At 42.3% G+C, this 19,216-nt stretch overlaps 2 protein-coding genes across 3 annotated transcripts in view; both read right to left on the bottom strand.

Annotated features, from left to right (window-relative positions):
- Positions 1-1,431: 1,431 nt before the first annotated feature.
- LOC115402207 (cerebral cavernous malformations protein 2 homolog) lies at positions 1,432-10,138 on the bottom strand. Of its 2 annotated transcripts, none has more exons than XM_030110710.1 (10): positions 9,775-10,138; positions 4,919-5,095; positions 4,676-4,759; positions 4,311-4,494; positions 3,908-4,044; positions 3,620-3,755; positions 3,470-3,527; positions 3,254-3,389; positions 3,045-3,183; positions 1,432-2,720 (listed from the first exon to the last, which is right to left on the bottom strand). In XM_030110710.1, exons 1-10 carry the CDS (start codon positions 9,802-9,804, stop codon positions 2,416-2,418), a joined length of 1,386 nt encoding a protein of 461 aa, XP_029966570.1. In that variant the 5' UTR covers positions 9,805-10,138; the 3' UTR covers positions 1,432-2,415. The 2 variants fall into 2 exon arrangements, with proteins under 2 accessions (XP_029966570.1, XP_029966571.1); XM_030110711.1 differs by lacking the exon at positions 9,775-10,138 and adding an exon at positions 5,643-5,740.
- Positions 10,139-17,200: 7,062 nt separating this feature from the next.
- Positions 17,201-19,216, bottom strand: part of LOC115402198 (XK-related protein 6) — a 52,265-nt gene continuing 50,249 nt past the window's right edge. The window contains exon 3 of the mRNA XM_030110694.1: positions 17,201-18,802. Within this exon, the coding sequence (XP_029966554.1) occupies positions 17,832-18,802 (971 nt within the window). The 3' untranslated portion in view covers positions 17,201-17,831. The remainder of the gene's footprint in view (positions 18,803-19,216) is intronic.

Below are 19,216 nucleotides of genomic sequence, written 5' to 3'. Positions count from 1 at the left end.
ACACAATGAGCAAACTGAACATGGGTTTATTCTGACGCGAGGACGAAGCTTCCTGTCATTTGTGAAGGTTTGCAAAGCCAGAAAGTCGTTCTCCTGCGTCAGAGATGATTACCTTTTTTTTTTTCTTCATGTTAAAAAGTTTGAATTTTGTGGAAAAAAAAAAAAAAGCTGATGCAGGAGGTTCGGGTGGAAAAAGAGGGCACACTGCAGACGCTCAGGGCTTTAAGGTTCCACCACACAATTAAAGTCTTGGAAAATTACTTTATAGGTCAGATGAAACATTTGCCAGGTTTTGCATGCGTATGAAACGCAATGAGAAAAACAAAAAAACAGAAAACAACCTACTTTTGTGCCATATTTTCCTGCGTAGTATTTATTCGGAAAAAGCTCCTGTGGTGCAGATTGCTTTTCCTTTTGGACTAGTTTCAGAATAATTAAAAGCAGCCTCTTGTAGCTTTACATATCTATGTTGGGGTCTTCAGGTCTGCTGGGGAGGAAGATTTCCAAAGTACCGGTATCTGTTCCTGCAATAAGACTGAGGATGAGGAGGAGGTGCACGATACCAATCAGGTGGGGTGTGGAGGTCATCAGGGTCCCAGAGAGGAGGTGGTCAGGACCTGCAGCCTTACCTTGGTGGAGTCCTCGTCACAGAGGATCATCACACACACACACACACACACACACACACACACACACACACACACACACACACACACACACACACACACACACACACACACACACACACACACACACACACACACACACACACACACACACACACACACACACACACACACACACACACACACACACACACACACACACACTAACCACTACAGGACTCAGACTGAAATGAAGTGAAAGAGGGGAAGGACCATTATTTGAAAGTGTAAAACTGTTCAGTTTGGCAGAATAAAGAAGAGAGAAAGAGACGGTCACACCCTCACATTCACATCGATGAAACTGGAGCATCTAGAGCTTCCAACATAAGGCCCATGGGCCAAAACCGGCCTGCCAGAGGCTCCGATCCGGCCATGTCGTGGTTAGAGAAGTCATTAAAAGAAGCACATGTGTGACGACACGGAGTGAAAGCTCGCCGAGGAGCCTGACGGAACGGAATGTGCTCGGCTCGAGGCGTCCCGCCCGTTTCCCGTCCCCAAGACTCACAAAACTAATCCCCAACTTTGAGGCCATTCAGCGGCATGCAGCATGATTGCTTTTGATGAAACCCCGAAGTTCCTCTGCGGCTCAGGTGCATCCAAGCAAATGATCAGTTCGAGCATCGTAATGAGATTAACAAACCTTTCCCCCCGTGGAGTTAGTTTCTCTGTGCGAAAAGTCATGTTAATCTCACTTCAAGCTGCTCTCTGGTGGAAGCTGGTAAAACAGCAGACAGGTGCAGAGAGTAATCGCTTATTTCCTTTATGATGATACTTATAATCATGAAACACCGTCATACAATCAGTGTAAATGGTCTGTTATTTAATAACCATGATTTGCTGAACAACTGCAGCTTCAGTATGTACTCGGCCGCCTGTGTTTGGCAGACGGCTGGCGGCAGCGTAAAGGCACGACGACAAAATAAATGTGGCATCACACGACACAACAAGATGACCTGCATGAGAGGAACCAATGTCGAAATGTACATCAGCCATCCACTATTTGGATTTGTCAAAACAATAAGTTGCTTTAAATGAGCGAAGACTTGTTTTACAGCATTTCCTTGGTCAGTTTCAATAAGGCAAAACTATATATAGATGAGTAAACACTGATAACAAATGATAGTGTAAAAAAAAAACAAACAAAAAACAAAGCAGTACACAAATCTTAACTGGAAAAACAAAGGTACATGTAAAGTGAGATGTTACACTCTCACAGCAACACACAAAATGTGACATAACTGAAGGAAACCAGGAGTCTCCCGGGGCTTAAAGCTGATCGGTCTATGGTTGGTAATACAAAAGCACAAACCACTATGGCTTCAGTCTCAACCTTCAAAAACACGTACAGTCTTCTGATGGACTCTCCGGTCTTTGAGGGTATTAATAGAAAAAGAAGAAAAAAAAAAACATTCTCAAAGACTGGAGACTTTCGCTACATCGCTGACAGCAAGTGGCAGATACTGCCAATAAATGGGTACAAAACCAAAGCAAGTTTAAAAAAAATAATTCAGAGGTGATCTGAAATGCAGAAAAAGCCAACCGACTGTATGTAACCTACAGTCTGCAAGTGCGTTTGTTGACTCTACTGAGACGAGTTGAGGTTTTTCCTTGAGTGTGATGGGGGGGGCAGCGGGACGTCCTCTTGACAATTAGAGGAAATTAAAACTGAGCAAGTCTTCGGTCAGTGCTGGGGACTACCTTCACGTGACGGGCCGCGCTGTGCCTGGCGCCGTCAGCTGGTGTCCTCGGGTCAGGGCGCCACACCCTCCTGGTCCATGCTGCAGCCCAGAGCTTCGATGTCGTTGCTGATGTCCGTGATCATTCGGTCCCATTCGTCGCCCTCGGAGGCCCCCTGGCCCTCGTCGGAGGCGGCGCTGTCGCCGCTCTCGCCCGCCGCCCCGTTGCCGTTGGTGGTGGAGTCGGAGGCCGAGCTGGCCGTGCGCCTGTAGCGGCCGAAGCTGTCTGTGATGATGCCCCTGCCGTCCTTCACGCCGATGGTCTCCAGGAAGTTCTCAAAGTGCTGGCTGTCCTTCTCTGGTATGAAGGGACGCAGGCCTGCAGGGGAAACATACGGAAAGGCTATATCACACTAACATGGACCTTTTCCTGTTTAAATCTATATGACCAGATATTCCATCTCCATATTTAGTTTTTTAGATTCATCACTGACAATCACACTGGCATCTCTGTATGTTATGAATCATAAATACTTTCAACAGTCAGAATTTCACTTCAGTACAGTTAGGGTCTGTTTCAACTGACAATCAAGCTCTGGTTCGATAAACAAGATTTGATTCAGGCAAACAAATCCTCTCGTTTTAGCTGTAAAAGAGGAGCGTGCAGACAAAAGTGAAGCTAACAGTGATCCTGTGTTCGTACCGAGTAGGAGGAACTTCCTGCTGTCCCCGTAAAGTTGGCGCAGGTTGATGCAGAACTCGTGAATGGAGGCACCGTTGCGGTACTCGTGGAGCAGCGTGGCGAACTGCTGGATCTCCTGCGAGGACAGCTTTGTCCGCAGCTACAAAGGAAAGATTTCATTAATCAAGTGAGCTCAGGTTAAATCAACGCTTTCAGCCGGGGTGTCGCACCGTGGTCATGTAGTCCTGCAGCAGCTCGGCGGCGGTGGTGCTGAGCTCTCCCTCACTCGCAGCCTTCGTCTGAGGAGACGCTGGCGTGGAAGCTGATGGAGAAATTCCTTCTGTCTCCATTGTGACCTGAAAAGGACTGAAAGAAAGAAAGACGCCTTTGTAGCTATTAAAGAAAATAAATCATTCTCCGATACATGCAAAACTGGGAGGACTTACAATGTGCTGCCTTCGGCATCAAAGGCCTCCTTAACATCCACTTTGCTTGAAGAGTCATCTGCCAGAGTAAAGAGATGCACCGATCTGTATCTGCTGAACAGCGTTTCGCTTGTTTCACTTCATGACAGTGAATCTTATGCTCTGTCTCACCGCTGTACAGAGAAAGATGTCTGGTGGGAGTCGTTGCTCCGTCGAAAATGGCTCTGTCCAAGAAGTCAATGGTTGATTCTGTGTAAACAATCTGAAAGACCTGGCTAAGCAAAAGGCACAACTCCTCTGCTGCTGCCTGAAAGACAAACAAGGAAACGTGTCAGATACTTTTTGACAATTCACCGTAAGAAGTCATTAGAAAGTCTTGAAAGTGGTTTCATTTCAGGAGATTATGAATTATGATTATGATGCTTTCGCTCATGGAAACTGTTACATGTGCATTATTACCTTGTTGTCGACAGCCAGAACAAGCAAACAGCAGACTTCCACAAGCACAGCTCCACTCTCTGACAGAGAACTCAGGGTCTGGGACTTATTGAGATCAGGACAGGAGCTGGGACAGGGAGAGCCGCCTGAGTCCTGGGCTGGAAGACAAGAAATTACACCACTCAGAGGTTACAATGTTACTTTTTAAAGCCATGAATCTCAAACTACTGCTGTGTTCTTCCTTCAGACATATCAACAAATACTTATGGAAAACTGCATCAACTTTGCTCAGCTGTCATTTGTCATCAACACTGTTCAAAGTATAGACTTCCTCTTGAGATTACGGATCGAACAAGGATCCCGGATTCTACTTAATACTTCATCACCTTTCAGCAATTAGATAAAACAATCTCTCAGCTCTCACCAGTTTTTATCACCACAAGGTGTAACGAGTCGTCTCTGATGTACGAGACGGCTGCAATGTCGTGGATGGGCACCCTCAGGATGATGTCCTCGCCGTCGCGCCACACGAGCTTGATGTTGTACGCGGACAAGCTCACCACTGCATCCTGCTCCGACGTCAGCTGGCCTGCCAACTGATGTGACTTCTGAAACACCGCCAGAGAGCCCCTTTATTTTCAACAATTCATTCCTCAGAAATACTACCAGACTACCAGCCCACGCCAAGCTGAAAAGCCTGTTTCTGGCTCAGAAAAGGAGAAAGAGAGAGCAATGCACTTCAAGTATCAGATTAAGTGGGAGTTTTTTTTTCTCTCCTCAGGTACTAACCCGTGCATTATCAATGAGCTGCAAGACCTCTGTCCTACTTGATGGGTTCAAGTATCCTGGAACGGATGTCAGCTGCCCCAAGTACTGGGAAGGACACATGAGATACACTTATTACTGAGGAAAGGGTGTACAAAAAAAAAACAACTAAAGAATAACAATCTGACACATCTGCATGCAAAAGACTGATCAGTATTCTGGATTGGTGTGAAGAGCATTGATCCAATATTTCCCGGTCACACTCACTTTGACTTCCTTCTCAATGTAGTCATTGAGCAGGATGTCGGGGTCGATGCGATGGTCCGGCTGAGAGAGTGAGAAGGTGTGCAGGGCCCGGCGCTCGGTGGACTTCTCCTGGGCTTTCTTGTCCCTCCCCTTCTCTCCTTTCAAGAACACTCTCTTGAAGGGGGACACAATACCAGGCTATTGAATAAAGACAAAGAGAATGGAGATGATTATACAGGCCTGTTTACATCCACAACACGTTTCATGTAGATTCGGTTGGATCAAAATGTAGCACTCCGACATGCAGCAGCTTACAAGACGCTAAAAAAGTGTCATTTCTCCTGAGCCTGCTTCTCCCCCGCAGAGCTAGAAGCTGCAAAGTGAGATGCAGAAGTACAGCCTGCCTGTGTTACTCAATACCCCCTGCTCAAATAACAATGGTGATCATCAACTTTCCAGTAAGGGATGCAACACCATGGAGAAATGATTCCTAATATCTCAGCATAAACATTAACAATCCACTGGTAAGGATGAGTCTCAAGAGAGAGCTCTTCTCTGTGTTATTTTATAAAGTCTCAACAACTTACTTACAGATGACAATGAGAACAAACTGTAAATGAACTCAAAACAACTTAGCTTTAAAAAATGCCAACACTTTGTGGCTCAGACACTTTAAGCCATCCTAAATGTGAAAAAACATCACTCACAACCCAGACGGAAAATCTAAGCATTTTAAAAAGCATACCTCGTTCTCCATGAAACCACAAGCGACTAGAGATGCTTTCTCAACGGCAAACCCCCGGTCATGCGTGCTGCACCTCTGGCTAAACTAGTCACCTGCTGCCTCCACTCACACAGTGACAGCTGCCAACAGGACACAAAAGATCGAATGTCTGTGAATGGGTGTAACCCCCCCTCCGATCAGAGCAAAGGAAGCGACTCTGACTTGATACTCAGGCACAAGAACAGGAAGAGGACCAGCCACACCTTCCTGTGGTGACACGCGCGACATCTGAGGCTTCAAGTGCTGAGGAGAAACGTCTGCAACTGAACCGTTTTGAAACCGTCCAGACGCTGAAGAAAGACAAAGCTACGAAAGACACTCAGGGCTGACTTTCGAACTTGTGACTGTTACTTTCTTTCTGGAAGCCCACACGGAAATAAAAGCTTGTATGTTCCGATTCGTTAACCACAGATGTCACAAGTGCAGTATTATTTACAAGGTAAGGTGAAGAGTGCAGTGATGGTGAGACATCACTCAACAGCACAGGTGTTAGACATAATGTAGTTCAGGGGCCACAAACAGTTCAACTCTATCTACAGTGTCCCGGACCGGTAAAACTGTGCCTTAACAACATTTCAATTTAAACTTCAAAGTTTTTCTTTGCAGTGGTGCAAAGTATATGATGAAAAAGTTTATATTTTTCACAAAACCAAACTATTAATACTGGACATGACCACAATCTCAACATAAAGACAATTTTAAGGAAACCTTCTGGAGCAAAATACAGTGAAATGTCAAAAAATGAATTATGCATGTTTTTAGAAACTCACCCTGACAGCATGGCTCTGAGACTAATGCTACTTTGCCAGCGATGAGGGAGCTAGCTTTCATGGCAACATATTAGATATCTCAGTTACGTCCACTATCCTAAAGAAATTTATTAAAAAATTTGCATTTTCTTTGATTTTTTTTTTACAATTACCTTGGTGGTTTGGTGGGCTGAATCTGGGCCTGTTGTGGGCCATTCCTTTAATTTCCAGAGATTTTATTAAAACATGCTAACATGACTCTGTATCCAAGAAATCAGTCATAAAGACCAAGCCGTTAAATACATCACAACTCTATTCTCATTGCTACATCAACACGTGTGCAAGACTGATAAAACACGATCCCATACACAACATGATAATGCTATGATTAATCATAACAACAACAGCTTTAAATATTAAAGAAAAGTGTGATTAATTCACAAAATAAGTGCAATTACTATAGTGTGGATTGTTAATGGATTGACAGCAGTGGTGGCCACCAGGCAGCAGTCAGAAGCAGAGAAATCGAGGAAAAATTACACACATGCACAATAAAAAAAAACCAAAGTAACAATGCTGGTGGGAACAGTTTTTCTTCATTTCCTCCATTGATCTAATAATTGGATTCCTGTCAGATGTGCTGACACATGATTGGACTTTAGATGCAACAGTATGCGCACCTTGTATGACCGCTGCATTATTCAACAGTCTGCCTCCGCTGAAGACAAGTGCATTAATCTTTAATGGCTTTTTCTGTGTGACATGTGAGACAAGAATCACCATAGTTGACCTGTGTGAAAAGCCATGAGATGTGTGGTGCTTTAAGTCCCTCCATCCCCTTGAGAAAACTAAATGGCTTCTTTCTGCAGTGATGACCAAGTAGCTGACAGCAAGTGCAGGCTTATTAAACCATTAAGAAAAATGCAAGAGAGCAACGAAAACACACATGCCATCAGTTCTCAGATTAAATGAGGTATTCCATGTTTGAATGTTGATATAGATGACTTGTTTGTCCTCAGGATGTCCATTCCATTAGTGAACTGCAATCACAGTGACATTAACTGGTAGCTCACTCATAATTTGAAGGTAAGAAATGACAGCTTCAGCAGGATCGAGGGTTAAAAATATGTACAGCTTGGTTGAGCTCGGCTCCTAAGCACACATCTTTGCCTCGATGTGCACACATTTTCTTAAATAAAATCTCTGAAGCAAAACAGCTAATGTAGTTAAGCCATGGACAGACTAGAATTTTCTGTACAATGATATTTAAATCTCTATGAAGCAAACCGCTATCCACTATCAGCACCAAGTGGAACAAACAAGAACTGCACGCACAAATATTATCAACTCAAACCAGTGAGGAGGAAAAATCTACTCCAACAATATTATCAGCATACACATGAAGAGGTCAGTAGCTTTGTATCATAGCAACATTCACTGTTATAAAGTAGAAGAGAGATCGAATGATAAATAGTATGTCCTCTCTCATGTCCTCTCACACAAAAATCTGTGTAAATCTAAGCAATCCATCATTGTTAACTATCTATTCTGAGTGGAAACTTCATTAGACATTACATTTTACTATATTTTAGCTATCACAGTCTGTCCTGCCTCATTAAGAGAAGGCTGAACTGAAAATTGTGCTATTTTTCTTATGAAGTATTTATTGACTAGCACAATCACAGAAATAGATATGAACCTCAGATAGCTCAGTTCCAATCATGGTGCTGAGGTCATAATATTGCTATGTCCTGCATATTAGTTTTCCCCATGCACCAGAAAGAAGGAAAGAAGTGCAATATCCTGAATGCCTCCTCCCAACCACAGCAAGAGGAAACGTTATGGGGCTTATCTTCAAGGTGACTATCAGTCCCGATCACAAGGATCTGCCTTCACATCGCTAAAGATCACTCTGTGCTGTGCAGTAGGTGGAGGAGAACGTAGACTGGCCAGCACAAGCAAGAAGCGCTCATTCCCTTCAGTGTGAGTGACACTGATAACTGCTGTGTTTGACAGCTGTTGTTGAGCACACAGATCTAACGTGATGCTCGACTGTTATAACGAGGAAACGGAGATGTGCTTTCAATACCTTAGAGAGAGATTTTGCCTTAGCACAGATTGACCACAAACATCCTGCCTACAAACTAAAAACATAACAAAAAAATGATTCAAGATGCAGCAGAAGGAATTCTTGAATCGTGGTTTCAGTTTATTTTGGATGTGGCTAAAAGATACCAGTGCTAACTTTAAGAGTTAATGTTGGGGTGGTTGCTTTTTTATGAATTTGTTGGAAATCAGGGGTATTCTTGTGATCAAACAATGAAATCCACTGGTGGTCATGGTTTTATGCTTTCAACATCAGAATTAACCTCCCCAAGAAAGACATCACCAAATTCAAGTTAAAAAAAACCCAAAACATCTTTATTATGATTTATTTTATTGGTTGTGGTTATGTACAATCAGATCATTCATCTTACTATTTATCAACGTCTAAGATGTATATTATAATTTTAAATATTTTTTTACGATCAATATTATTTTACACTTAGACTTGATTTTACATTTTCACTGGGCCATCGTTTAAGTACTGTAACTTCATTGCACATTGTGTTGTTAGGGTTGTTTTGTTTTCTACCCTCTTTCTACCCTAGTGAGTGAAAAAACTGGAAACCTTAAAGATACGATGAGCTTTATGCAACTCATTCTAATTGACGTAAGGTAACTGAACGGATAGAAAACTGCCTCGAGCACAACATCTGCAGCAAACACGAGAATAAAAACATTGATGTACACATGAATGTGTATATGTACAAGTATGAAGAGGAAAGCAGAGCACAGATATACAAACCGTTATTGCACTTCTGCAGACAGAAACTATTCAAACTTAACCAACTTAAGGCATCTTTGCTACTTCGGAGAGTTTTTACCAGGGTTGAATATATTCACTCGGTGTTCGTGTCAGTAGATGTTCAACAGATGAAAACTCTGGCTACTTAACTTAGCCCGCAGCTGAAGCTAGTCACTTAGCCGATGTTTCGGATTAAATGGTTTCCCTGTTAAATGCTGACCATCCTTCAGATGTCTGTTGTGGCTGCGAGTAACAACAAATATTAAAAACCCGACAGAAATAAGGAGCTATGCTGGTGAACGTCGTTTAACCACGCTGACAACAACGTTTTGACATGTTGTACCTCTTGTGAGTTTTAACGTATGCCATACTAGCAGCAACGACGGAAGCTCAGTGAAATCGGTCACCAGTCAACAAGGGAACAATTTCAACCGAAACACCGGTAAGTTAGCAGGTGGATAACTTGTTGTTAAAGTATGTCAAAAGTCCTACTTACCTTTTTTACTTTTTTCACATCATCATCCATGTCTATGTAGAGATTCTCTCCTTCATATTCACTTCAGCTTGGGCATCCACGAGAGATAAGGCAAACCTTTCAGCCGAGTACTCATCTGACAGCGGTTAGCATGCTAGCCTAGCCTAGCCTAGCGTCGGTAAAGTAATGCTCGATTATCAAGTGACAGCAAAACGCCATCCTGAGTGCCATAGAACTACAGAAATGCCTGTGTGACACCGATATGAAAAGCTGGCCGTGTCCGCCCAGTTAAAAACAACTACAGGTAGAATCTGGGTGGAAAACAAACTCGGACAAAACAGTCAAAACTTTTCAATCGTGCCGCCATTTTGGGCGTTGAACTGAGGTCCAGCATGCTTTGCTGTGCACGAACCAAAACAGCAGCCGCCGCGTGAGCACCGTGAGCCTGCCGCGTGAGGAGGGGCAGCGACTCGGAGCCACGAGACAAAAACCCAAACATCACTGTGGTGGTCACGAATCAGAGCTTGCAATTTAAATAGGCTTGTATTTCAATATTTTGTATTTCCTAAGTTGTTTTGGACTCGAAGTTCAAATATACTATGTTAATAAACTAGACATATTTGTTCAAAAGTTTTTTTTCCTGCAGGGTGACGTCATAAGGCCACTAACGAGGCGTTCAGGTGTAATCGGGAACCTTTCAGCTGATGATCGGATTATGATTAATATACATGTGTATTGGTCTATATATCCTCTTTAAACTTTTGTTATTCTTACACACTGCCTCACTCTGTTCAGGTTGGTGGAACGCTTGGGCCAATCAACTGCAGCTTTATTTTGAGTTTGTTTGCTGTGGACTGACCATACTTACTGCTGATTGTGTCGGTCGCAGCTAAATACTGACATTAATGAGATATGCTAAATGATTGATGCTTATGCCAGGACAAGACGATCTGTCTGAAGATCTGTCGAGAGAAACAATATGTTGTCACTGTTTATAACCAATGTTTACTTTCCCAGTGTTACCAGGACAGCAGAAATGATCAAGGCAGATAAGACAATGGGACAAATACACAGACAGGATATGAAAAAGCGGCGTTGGCTGCACAGGTGCGTTGAATTAATGAGGGTGAGTTCACATATAAAAGTGCATTTATTTTTATTTTTATCGTTGTCTCACTATATACATGGCCACACACTCCCTAAATCTCATCCAAGGAGCAGATGAATGAATGTTTTTTCTCATGATAAAGGTGTAGTCAGAAAAAAAAGTGGCCGAAGACTCTTCATATTTTTGCATTATGTACGTGGAGTAAATGCTGCGCAAAACTTTTGAACAAATATGTTTAGCTGCGCTGTATTTTTATCGTTGTCTCACTATATACATGGCCACACACTCCCTAAATCTCATCCAAGGAGCAGATGAATGAATGTTTTTTCTCATGATAAAGGTGTAGTCAGAAAAAAAAGTGGCCGAAGACTCTTCATATTTTTGCATTATGTACGTGGAGTAAATGCTGCGCTGTGTTTGACTGTAATCACACCACTGAGCTGAAATGTTTTAAGGAATGAAAATATATTGATACAGCGTGTTTATGAGCAAGTTTGAAGTGGTGGGTAAAAAGGTAGGAAAATACATGCAAAATTGTAATAAATAAATAATAAATAATAATAACACATAATAAATAAATGTAAAATTTTAAGCTTCAGACTGTGGTTAGTGCTTTGTGTGTTTCTTCACACAGACCAAAAACAATTAGGTGAACGTGTGTGTTTGCCCTGTAATGGACTGATGACCTGTCTTGGGTGTGTCTGCCCTGCTTGTAGTTAGGGGAACATTGGTGGTCAATAAGGCAGCAGTTTTGGTTAAAGTTAAGAAATGTGCTTGTTCCACACAAAAATATGTTACCCCTATTTTAACTGTTTGTATTCATAGGTACAAAATACGATATTTCCTCTTGCCACTTAAGTGAAACAGACTTGCAGTTCACTGCTATAAAGCTTTACACCAGTGGTTATGTGAAGATCGGTCTGGGCTTCAACTGTCTGAAGCAGCCTTGTTTGTTTGTTGTTGTCATATGAGCTCTATAAGTGAGAAGTGAGGCCTTCCTGAAGGATAAAAATCCTAGTTCTCCATTTTTCAAATCATTGTCAGATCTTAAATGGCTATTTAGCCTCCAGCTTATGGATATAAGAATGATTATTGTCTCACATTTTAGACATAATTAGTAACTTCATACAGGGTTGAAAAATAAAACATTTATATCAATTTACTACTCACACATTTCACTTTCAAATACTATATTTATTTTTCTCTTCTGGGATGAACAGTCTGATATATGAATCTACAGTAAGGCTTAACATTACATTTTCAGCATAATATTTCTCTTTTCTTCTAAAAACCAAACCATACAAAAAGAACTTTAGCACCATATGTTATTAATAATATTCATATTGTTCCCAAAAATAGGGCGAAGGTACAATACTGGACATCAGTTTTGCTTTTTTAAAGAACGGGGATCCCATGAAACAATTTACTTACATTTTATATTTAACAACATCAAAGAAATCATTCCTTATATGTTTCTCGGTCACAACATACGTTGTATGAGTCCATGTCAGTAAAGATGCGACATAGCATTAGATTTCTCACATTGTGCCATCTTTTGGAATACCCCAAACAACTCATACAGCCTAGGGAGTAATCCTGATAGATTTTGTCAAATACACGAACAAGCTAACACAATCTATAAACTGACTGAATATAAACAAAGCAATGTTTCCCAACACCTTTGATAACAATTCCGAAAATCAGCAGTAATTAATAATAACAACCATAGTCGCTTCATTGGACTATCAAAATCCATTTTTAAACAAAATAGTACAGCCAATTCTACAATAACAACAAAAATAGATACACACATATTAAGGACATATAGATGACAGGAAGTTACAACACAGCAATCACATTCTATATAGATGTGTATATATATATATATATTTATGTATATATTTATATATTTTTTTCAAAAACTCCAATTGCAGCAGCAGAAGTACATTTGTGCTCCTGTGCGTTTGCTAAAAAGATGCATTTTGTCATCTGCCATTTCATTCTGTCAGAAAAAAAAAATAGTGCAGATTTTTAGTTAAATGAAACCAGAATTTATGCTGAAACCAGGAAAATAGACATTTTATGAGCAGGAGAGTAACTGTAGTTTTTTGTGCAGATTGGAAAATCAAAATGGCACCATAGAGAATTGACTTGAGCTGTAAACTGTGAGTTTGAGGTGCTGCCTGTAGAGCAGTTATGTAACTCCGTGTTGGGTGCAGGCTCTCTCAGGAAACTGGAAGGCGATGCTCTCTGAAAGCCAGGAAGTGGACTGTGCAGTCCACAGATGTAGCACCTTTTACATGTATTTATTCAGCACCAGGTAATAAAACAAAACCCAAAAGAACAGAAGAGAATGCACAATTTCACCATCTGAACACACTTCCCCTGTGGTCAAACAGATGGTCATGACACAAAGGTAAAGACTAAAACCAGGTCAAGCACAAGGATGGCCTGCTGCTACACATTAATACAGAAATCAGAGGGTATGTTGTTCAATTGAGAGCACTCACATGCTTAATTTTGAAGTTCACCTCACAATGAGTTCCAAAGGCATGCTGGGAGTTGATTGAAAAACCAAAAAATAAGGTTATTCAGAGGTGAATCATTACTTGGGCCTGTTTCCAGAATGTAAAGAAATACCCATTGGCCATTTTGTGAACAGCATTTTCCAAGTTGTACTCAAACTGCAGGCCTTGTTGTTTTGGCTAGAGCATGTATTGTTCACACGAGACACAAACAACACAGACAGTTCATGTCTTGGCACTACAAATCATTCATATTTGCAAGACAGAATAAGATGTTAAAGGCATAGACAAAAGTACAAAACAATCATTAACCAGATCGTTCAGTATCGTGGCTGGCACCTCCATTAAACAGTCCAAAATGATGATTTCTGAATGCAGGCTAAACTGCTAATTGTTCTGGGGGTTGTAGCGATTTCACTTACTCAAACATAAAAATAAGGAAGTCTACGTTCAAGTAGAGAAGATGTTTGTCAGTATTGCCTTACTTTTCGTCCCGTGTCTGACAGAACCAATAACTGGGTTTCACACGGTACTTGTCTTTTAGTTCTGTCACTGTGTTCATTCTTAATACTGTAATCAGGAAACAGTGCTGCAGTCCTGTAGACGACATCTTGTATGAAACCGTAAAAAGAAAACTGACTGAAATGCAAGCTGACTGACAGAATGAGGAGTTGGCTTGATCTGGTTTCGGGACACAGACACAGAATCTGTTGTTTGGTGTTTGTCTTTGCCTTGGTGAGTGTGCTGGCACGAGAAAAGTGTAAAAAAAATAAAATAATAACAAAAAAAGACATCGGCATTGTTGTTTGCGGACCTGGCTGCCATGGCTGGATCGAAGCACCCAAAGTAACAAGGCACAACAAGGACTAAGAAGAACAAGCTCTTGCTGTGTGTCGTGGATCTCAAGCTTTGGGAAAGCGGGCAGATGACCTGACTGAAGCAATTCTCTGTAAGCGGCCTCTTTGTGACTCTGTTGATGGTATAAAGTGTTGCGGCTTGAACACTACATTAGACTGTATGTCATCCGTTTTCATTCAGACATTTATGAGACCTGTATATAAATGAAAGAAAACAAGAACAACATATCAAAAGTAAAATCCATTTTTTCTCTGACTTCTTGCTCGTCTTTGTTATTAAATATAGAATGTGGCAAAATGGTGATTATTCTGTAGAAATACATAAAATATACTGCACAGAGCATTTTTGAACTTTTAAAATCAACTGTCATTACTGCTATTCTAATTATGCAAGCATAAGTACTGTGTTTCACAACATTAAGCACCACTAAATGAAATGCAGCCTGGTTGCACATAATCTTGTTTTTGATGCCCTATATTTAAGTTGTCTCTTTCACACATACACGCAAAACCTCGATGAGTCACAGTGTATTTGCACCTGATTTGGACACGCGTCCGCGTCTGGAAAAGGTCAGCAGTGTTTAGAAAGGATGCGCTGTACGCCAGGCAGCCAACTACCACAAAAAACTGCCCCGAACCCCAATAATAAGAATGAATACTCATTCCCAAGAAACAGAAAATAAATAAATAAATAAATAAATGTGCAAACCATAATTTAGTGGTACAGTCCCAGCCGAGGAGTGGTCCAGGATGCAATATGTTAAGGAAAAAAAGGAGACCCTTGAGGACATGCCTGGGGACGAGAACTGCATTGAGACACCCCTGAGTCAGCTGGTTCAGTGGTCTAGTTCGTTGGTCCTGAGGAACCCCTGTATTGGCTGTTTTGCTTAGATTTTTTTTTTTTTCTCTTAGTTTAACAATATAAATTATTTAAGATTATTCACTCATCGACTAATAACATGGCTGTTCATTCACTACAACACAGAGGAACTACTCTGGCTACTATGGTAAACAATGAACAAGGTGGTTGTTTGCATACACATTGTATATATCGACACGTATCGTGTGTTGGATGTTTGCTCCACCCTAGCTGACCCAACAGTTCTCAATTACTCAGGGCTGAACATCGCTTTTAAGCTGAAGGGTGGCAGACCCTGTGGATGTTGAAGCTCTTGGTTATGGCAGTGTACCTCATTGCATGTTCTCATGTCAGGATCTCCGTTTGTTCAGCCTCAACCCCGTTGTTCAGTTACCAGAGAATGTTAAAGTGTATTTCTATTTTTCTCTTTTTTTTGGGGGGGGGGGGGGGGGGGGGGGGGTATGCACCGAAGACCCAGCACCACAGAGATCGGGAAGAGGGCGGAGCAGCAACCAAGGATGGAGCCGAACGATCGGTGAGAGAACTGAATCCTGGGAAAGGGCGACGCACACGCTGAGCATGTGTACACACCCACAACCATACAAGCGTACATTTCATACTGCAGGTTGCATAGCACATGCTCGGAGGTAAACAATCACCTCTCTCACACAGACACACACACACACACACACACACACACACACCTCCGACTGGCCTCTTTAACAAGATCAGTCCTCGTGTTCCTTTCCAACCCTGGCAAAAACCCTCGTCTGCCTTTTAGCCTGGATTGACGCGACATCTGCTTTTTACAGTACGATGTTAGCAGGCACAGCAGGCCACAGCTTAGCAGAAGGCCGGTGACCCAGGTAAAAGGAATCTCTGTGGCACGTGAGGCTCTGGGGCATCCCCTGTTGGGTGCATCTGTACTAATGTCTCATACTGAAGTCATGCCAAACACTACAATGTAAAAAACACACATAATATATTCAGATGTATCACTTGCTTGAATAGATAAAAATGGAAAGTTAAGCAATTGTTCTGGAGGAGTGTTTGATAGCCCTCTGTGGGAATTTTAGTCAAGCTTCCAAGGCATGTTTTATTGGATGCATTTCTTTTTTCGAGTGAGTTCAGCCGTCGTCGCCTCAGATTCAGCCGGGAGATGTACGTGACCCCTGTGTGTGAATTCTGCACGGCAGGCCCGTAGACGGCACGCACCGTGCACAGACTCATTCAATTGGTTCGAGGGTGGGGGCGAAAACATCGGAAAGACAGTACTGTAGGATACGATTTGGCTTTGTGACAACTGCACGAGCAAGTACCAGCTCAGTTGCCGTTACGCACTTAAGCGTCACCTCTCTGGATTGGAAACACTTTCTAACACTGTAGTGTCTCGTAGCTTTTAAAAAGTGTGTGTTTTCTGGCAAAATATAGTTATGTCAGTGGCTATAAATGTGAAAACAAAATTGTAAGTACAACAGCATAGAAATAACTTTTCAGCTTTGTCTTTTTTTTTTGTTTGTTTGTTTGAGAACTTAATACATTTCTTTGCTCCCAATAGAACGTTTTAATCAACCCAAAGCTTTTTTTTTTTTTCGATGTGGAAAACGGGGTACTTTCTAAGATTCAAGAGGGAATGGTGGAGGATTCCTTGAAGGCTGTCTTTGCACCAGAAAAGTGCATTTCGACAATTTTTTTTTTCTTTTATTTACAAAAAATCTTTGGAATGTTCTTAAACATGATTTTTGTCTCACCAATTTAGAAAATGTTGTGCTCTTTCAGTACAATTGTTCATTGTGTTTCTCGTCTCAGGTGGCTCATTGTCTCATCGTTTTGTGCTGTCACAACTTTATGGGTGAAGAAGACTAAGGCATGCTGTAACGGTTTGCCTCCACTGGGGGGCAGCCTGCACTCTAAAAACTGCATTGGGAGTAAAACTTGATTGAAGGTCAGTGTGCTTTCTTTTTTTATACGCTTTTGATTCGAGATTTTGAAAAAGAAAAAAAAAACTAAAACTGCGTTTGAATTGCTTCTCCTGGACACATGTTTGATTGCGTCCTTTCTATCATTTACAGTATCAAGATGAGAGATTTTAGTGCTTTTTTTTTTCCTTTTTAAACCACGGGCTAAGGACATAGTAAACATTATCAAATATTTGAACGATTTACATAAAGAATGGCAGTAAATGTTGGGATGTGCAAAGACCTGCCCTCTCTGAAGCTCTCCTCCATCATTCCCATCAGGCTTTGCGCCAGTCCCATATCACAGGGACAAACAATATGCCCTTCACAAGTATTCACAGGTTGAATCACCAATACAGTATAATGCATTAAACACATTTCATAATGAAACATTCATATGTTATCTACACACTCATACAGAACCCTCTTCTATCACTGTAGAAGGATTTATATGAGACTTCTGTATATATCACATACTGTAAGATACTGTAAGTTTATAATTTTCTCTCTGTACTGTGTTTTTTTTTTTTTCTTTTGAAAAAATAAATCATAGCTGTGTGTTTAGAGTGTCTTAACAGATTTTCGGTTGACAAAACACACATCTCCTGCAGGGAAAGCTGAATGATCACAGAGCAGAGAGGGTAAGAGTTGAATGTCAACTAGAAGGAGATAATATCTGGAGAGGAGGAGGAGGAGGAGAGAAATGAGAGAATGGTAAAGTGTGCATTATTGTGTGTAAGAGGGGTGAGAGAGCTGAGAGAGAAGATGCCTTCAGAGGGAGGATTCGTACTGCAGGAGTTCGTAGAGAAGTGGACCGTCCCTATACCTGATGCCCACCGCATTGGGGCTAATGTACTGCAGCACGTTTATGGTCCTGCGCAGGCGCCGATCCACAAAGTGTGCGTCCCAGGCCGGGTAACGTTTTCTGGGCATGTCTATCTTGATGAGCGGACCCTCGGGCCGGATGGGCCTCCCGGCTGCGTCCACAGGCTCCGTGGACCTCACTTGGAAAACAGGAAGGCAGGTGTCCGTGGCTGTTTCGTCTGACTCCACGTATTCCCCCGCCAGACCCCGTGTGGGGGTGGCCTGGGAGCCGCGAGGTCCCGGTGTGGGAGCCATCGGCTCGGCTTCAGGGGGAAGAGGAAGGCCCCACAGCAGCTCGGCGCAGCAGGAGCTGGCCAGCACCCTTAGTCGGGGGCCCATAGGGTGTAGGACCCCATAATAGAGAACCATACAGGCCACACCTGAGGCAAAGCACAGGAAGACGCCACAGAGGGCAAAAGAGGCATAGGCGTCGGTGGTGGCTGGGTCGCGGTACGCGTACCAAAGGGAGCTGAGGATGGCGTTCTCTAACAGTACCACGGCGTAATAGGCCACCATTCTGTACCGCGTCCGTCCTTCACGTACGTTGAACCAGCAGAACACGTAGACCACGCCCACCACCATGTTGAACAGTACCTCCTCCCATTTGGACATGCAGAAGTCGGTGCCGCCATGGATGACCCAGAAAGCCATGGCGCACCAGTGGAGCACCACAAAAATGCCAAAGTAGATGTGAAAAACGGAGGCAAACAGGGCAAAGGAGAGCACCCGCGAAGAGATGGTGAAAAGGCGCCAGAACAGATGCACCAGGGCACCTCGGTAACTCATGCTCTTCTTGTCGTCACGTGAATCACGCAGGAGTTTATGGTAAGAGGCTAGCACCCAGGCCAGGGACACCAGGGAGGACATGGCAGAAAAACCTGGACAAACAGAGAGAACAACAATAAAATACACACATTGACAAGAATACTAGATCAGAGTTCCAGACAGTTCTTTAAACAGGAGAGGCTGGATAAAAAACATTCAAGTCATCCATTAGAATTGAGTCTTCACCTTGACTTATCTCCTGGTCCATTTAAAATAAACGGTACAGTTTGTATAGAACCCGTTTGAAAAGCCACATTATTACAGATTGTGATCACATTGTGTCACTGAGAGAACAGGCATGTCAGAAAAAGTAACCTGCTGCATGAAAAATGACAAAGGATTGTCTACACAACAGCAGCATGTTGCCTCTCGGCACAGGTATTGATGGTAATTCTATAGACAGGCCTATCAGGTTGAACATCACCTATTATGATTGAACGGGCCTCCCAGAGGAACTATATTGCAAG

The sequence above is a fragment of the Salarias fasciatus genome, chromosome 15 (assembly GCF_902148845.1).
Source record: "Salarias fasciatus chromosome 15, fSalaFa1.1, whole genome shotgun sequence".
Classification (NCBI taxonomy): Eukaryota; Metazoa; Chordata; class Actinopteri; order Blenniiformes; family Blenniidae; genus Salarias; species Salarias fasciatus.
The sequence above is the reverse complement of the archived record's forward strand: the minus strand, read 5'-3'. Positions and strand labels throughout refer to the sequence as shown.

Excerpts from the sequence above, each read along its gene's own strand:
- LOC115402207 (XM_030110710.1), bottom strand. The coding sequence starts at position 9,804 with ATGGATGATGATGTGAAAAAAGTAAAAAAG. Across the intron at positions 5,096-9,774 it reads ATGTGAAAAAAGTAAAAAAG|CCTGGTATTGTGTCCCCCTT; the intron begins GTAAGTAGGACT and ends TTTATTCAATAG. Across the intron at positions 3,528-3,619 it reads ACATCTTTCTCTGTACAGCG|ATGACTCTTCAAGCAAAGTG; the intron begins GTGAGACAGAGC and ends TTACTCTGGCAG.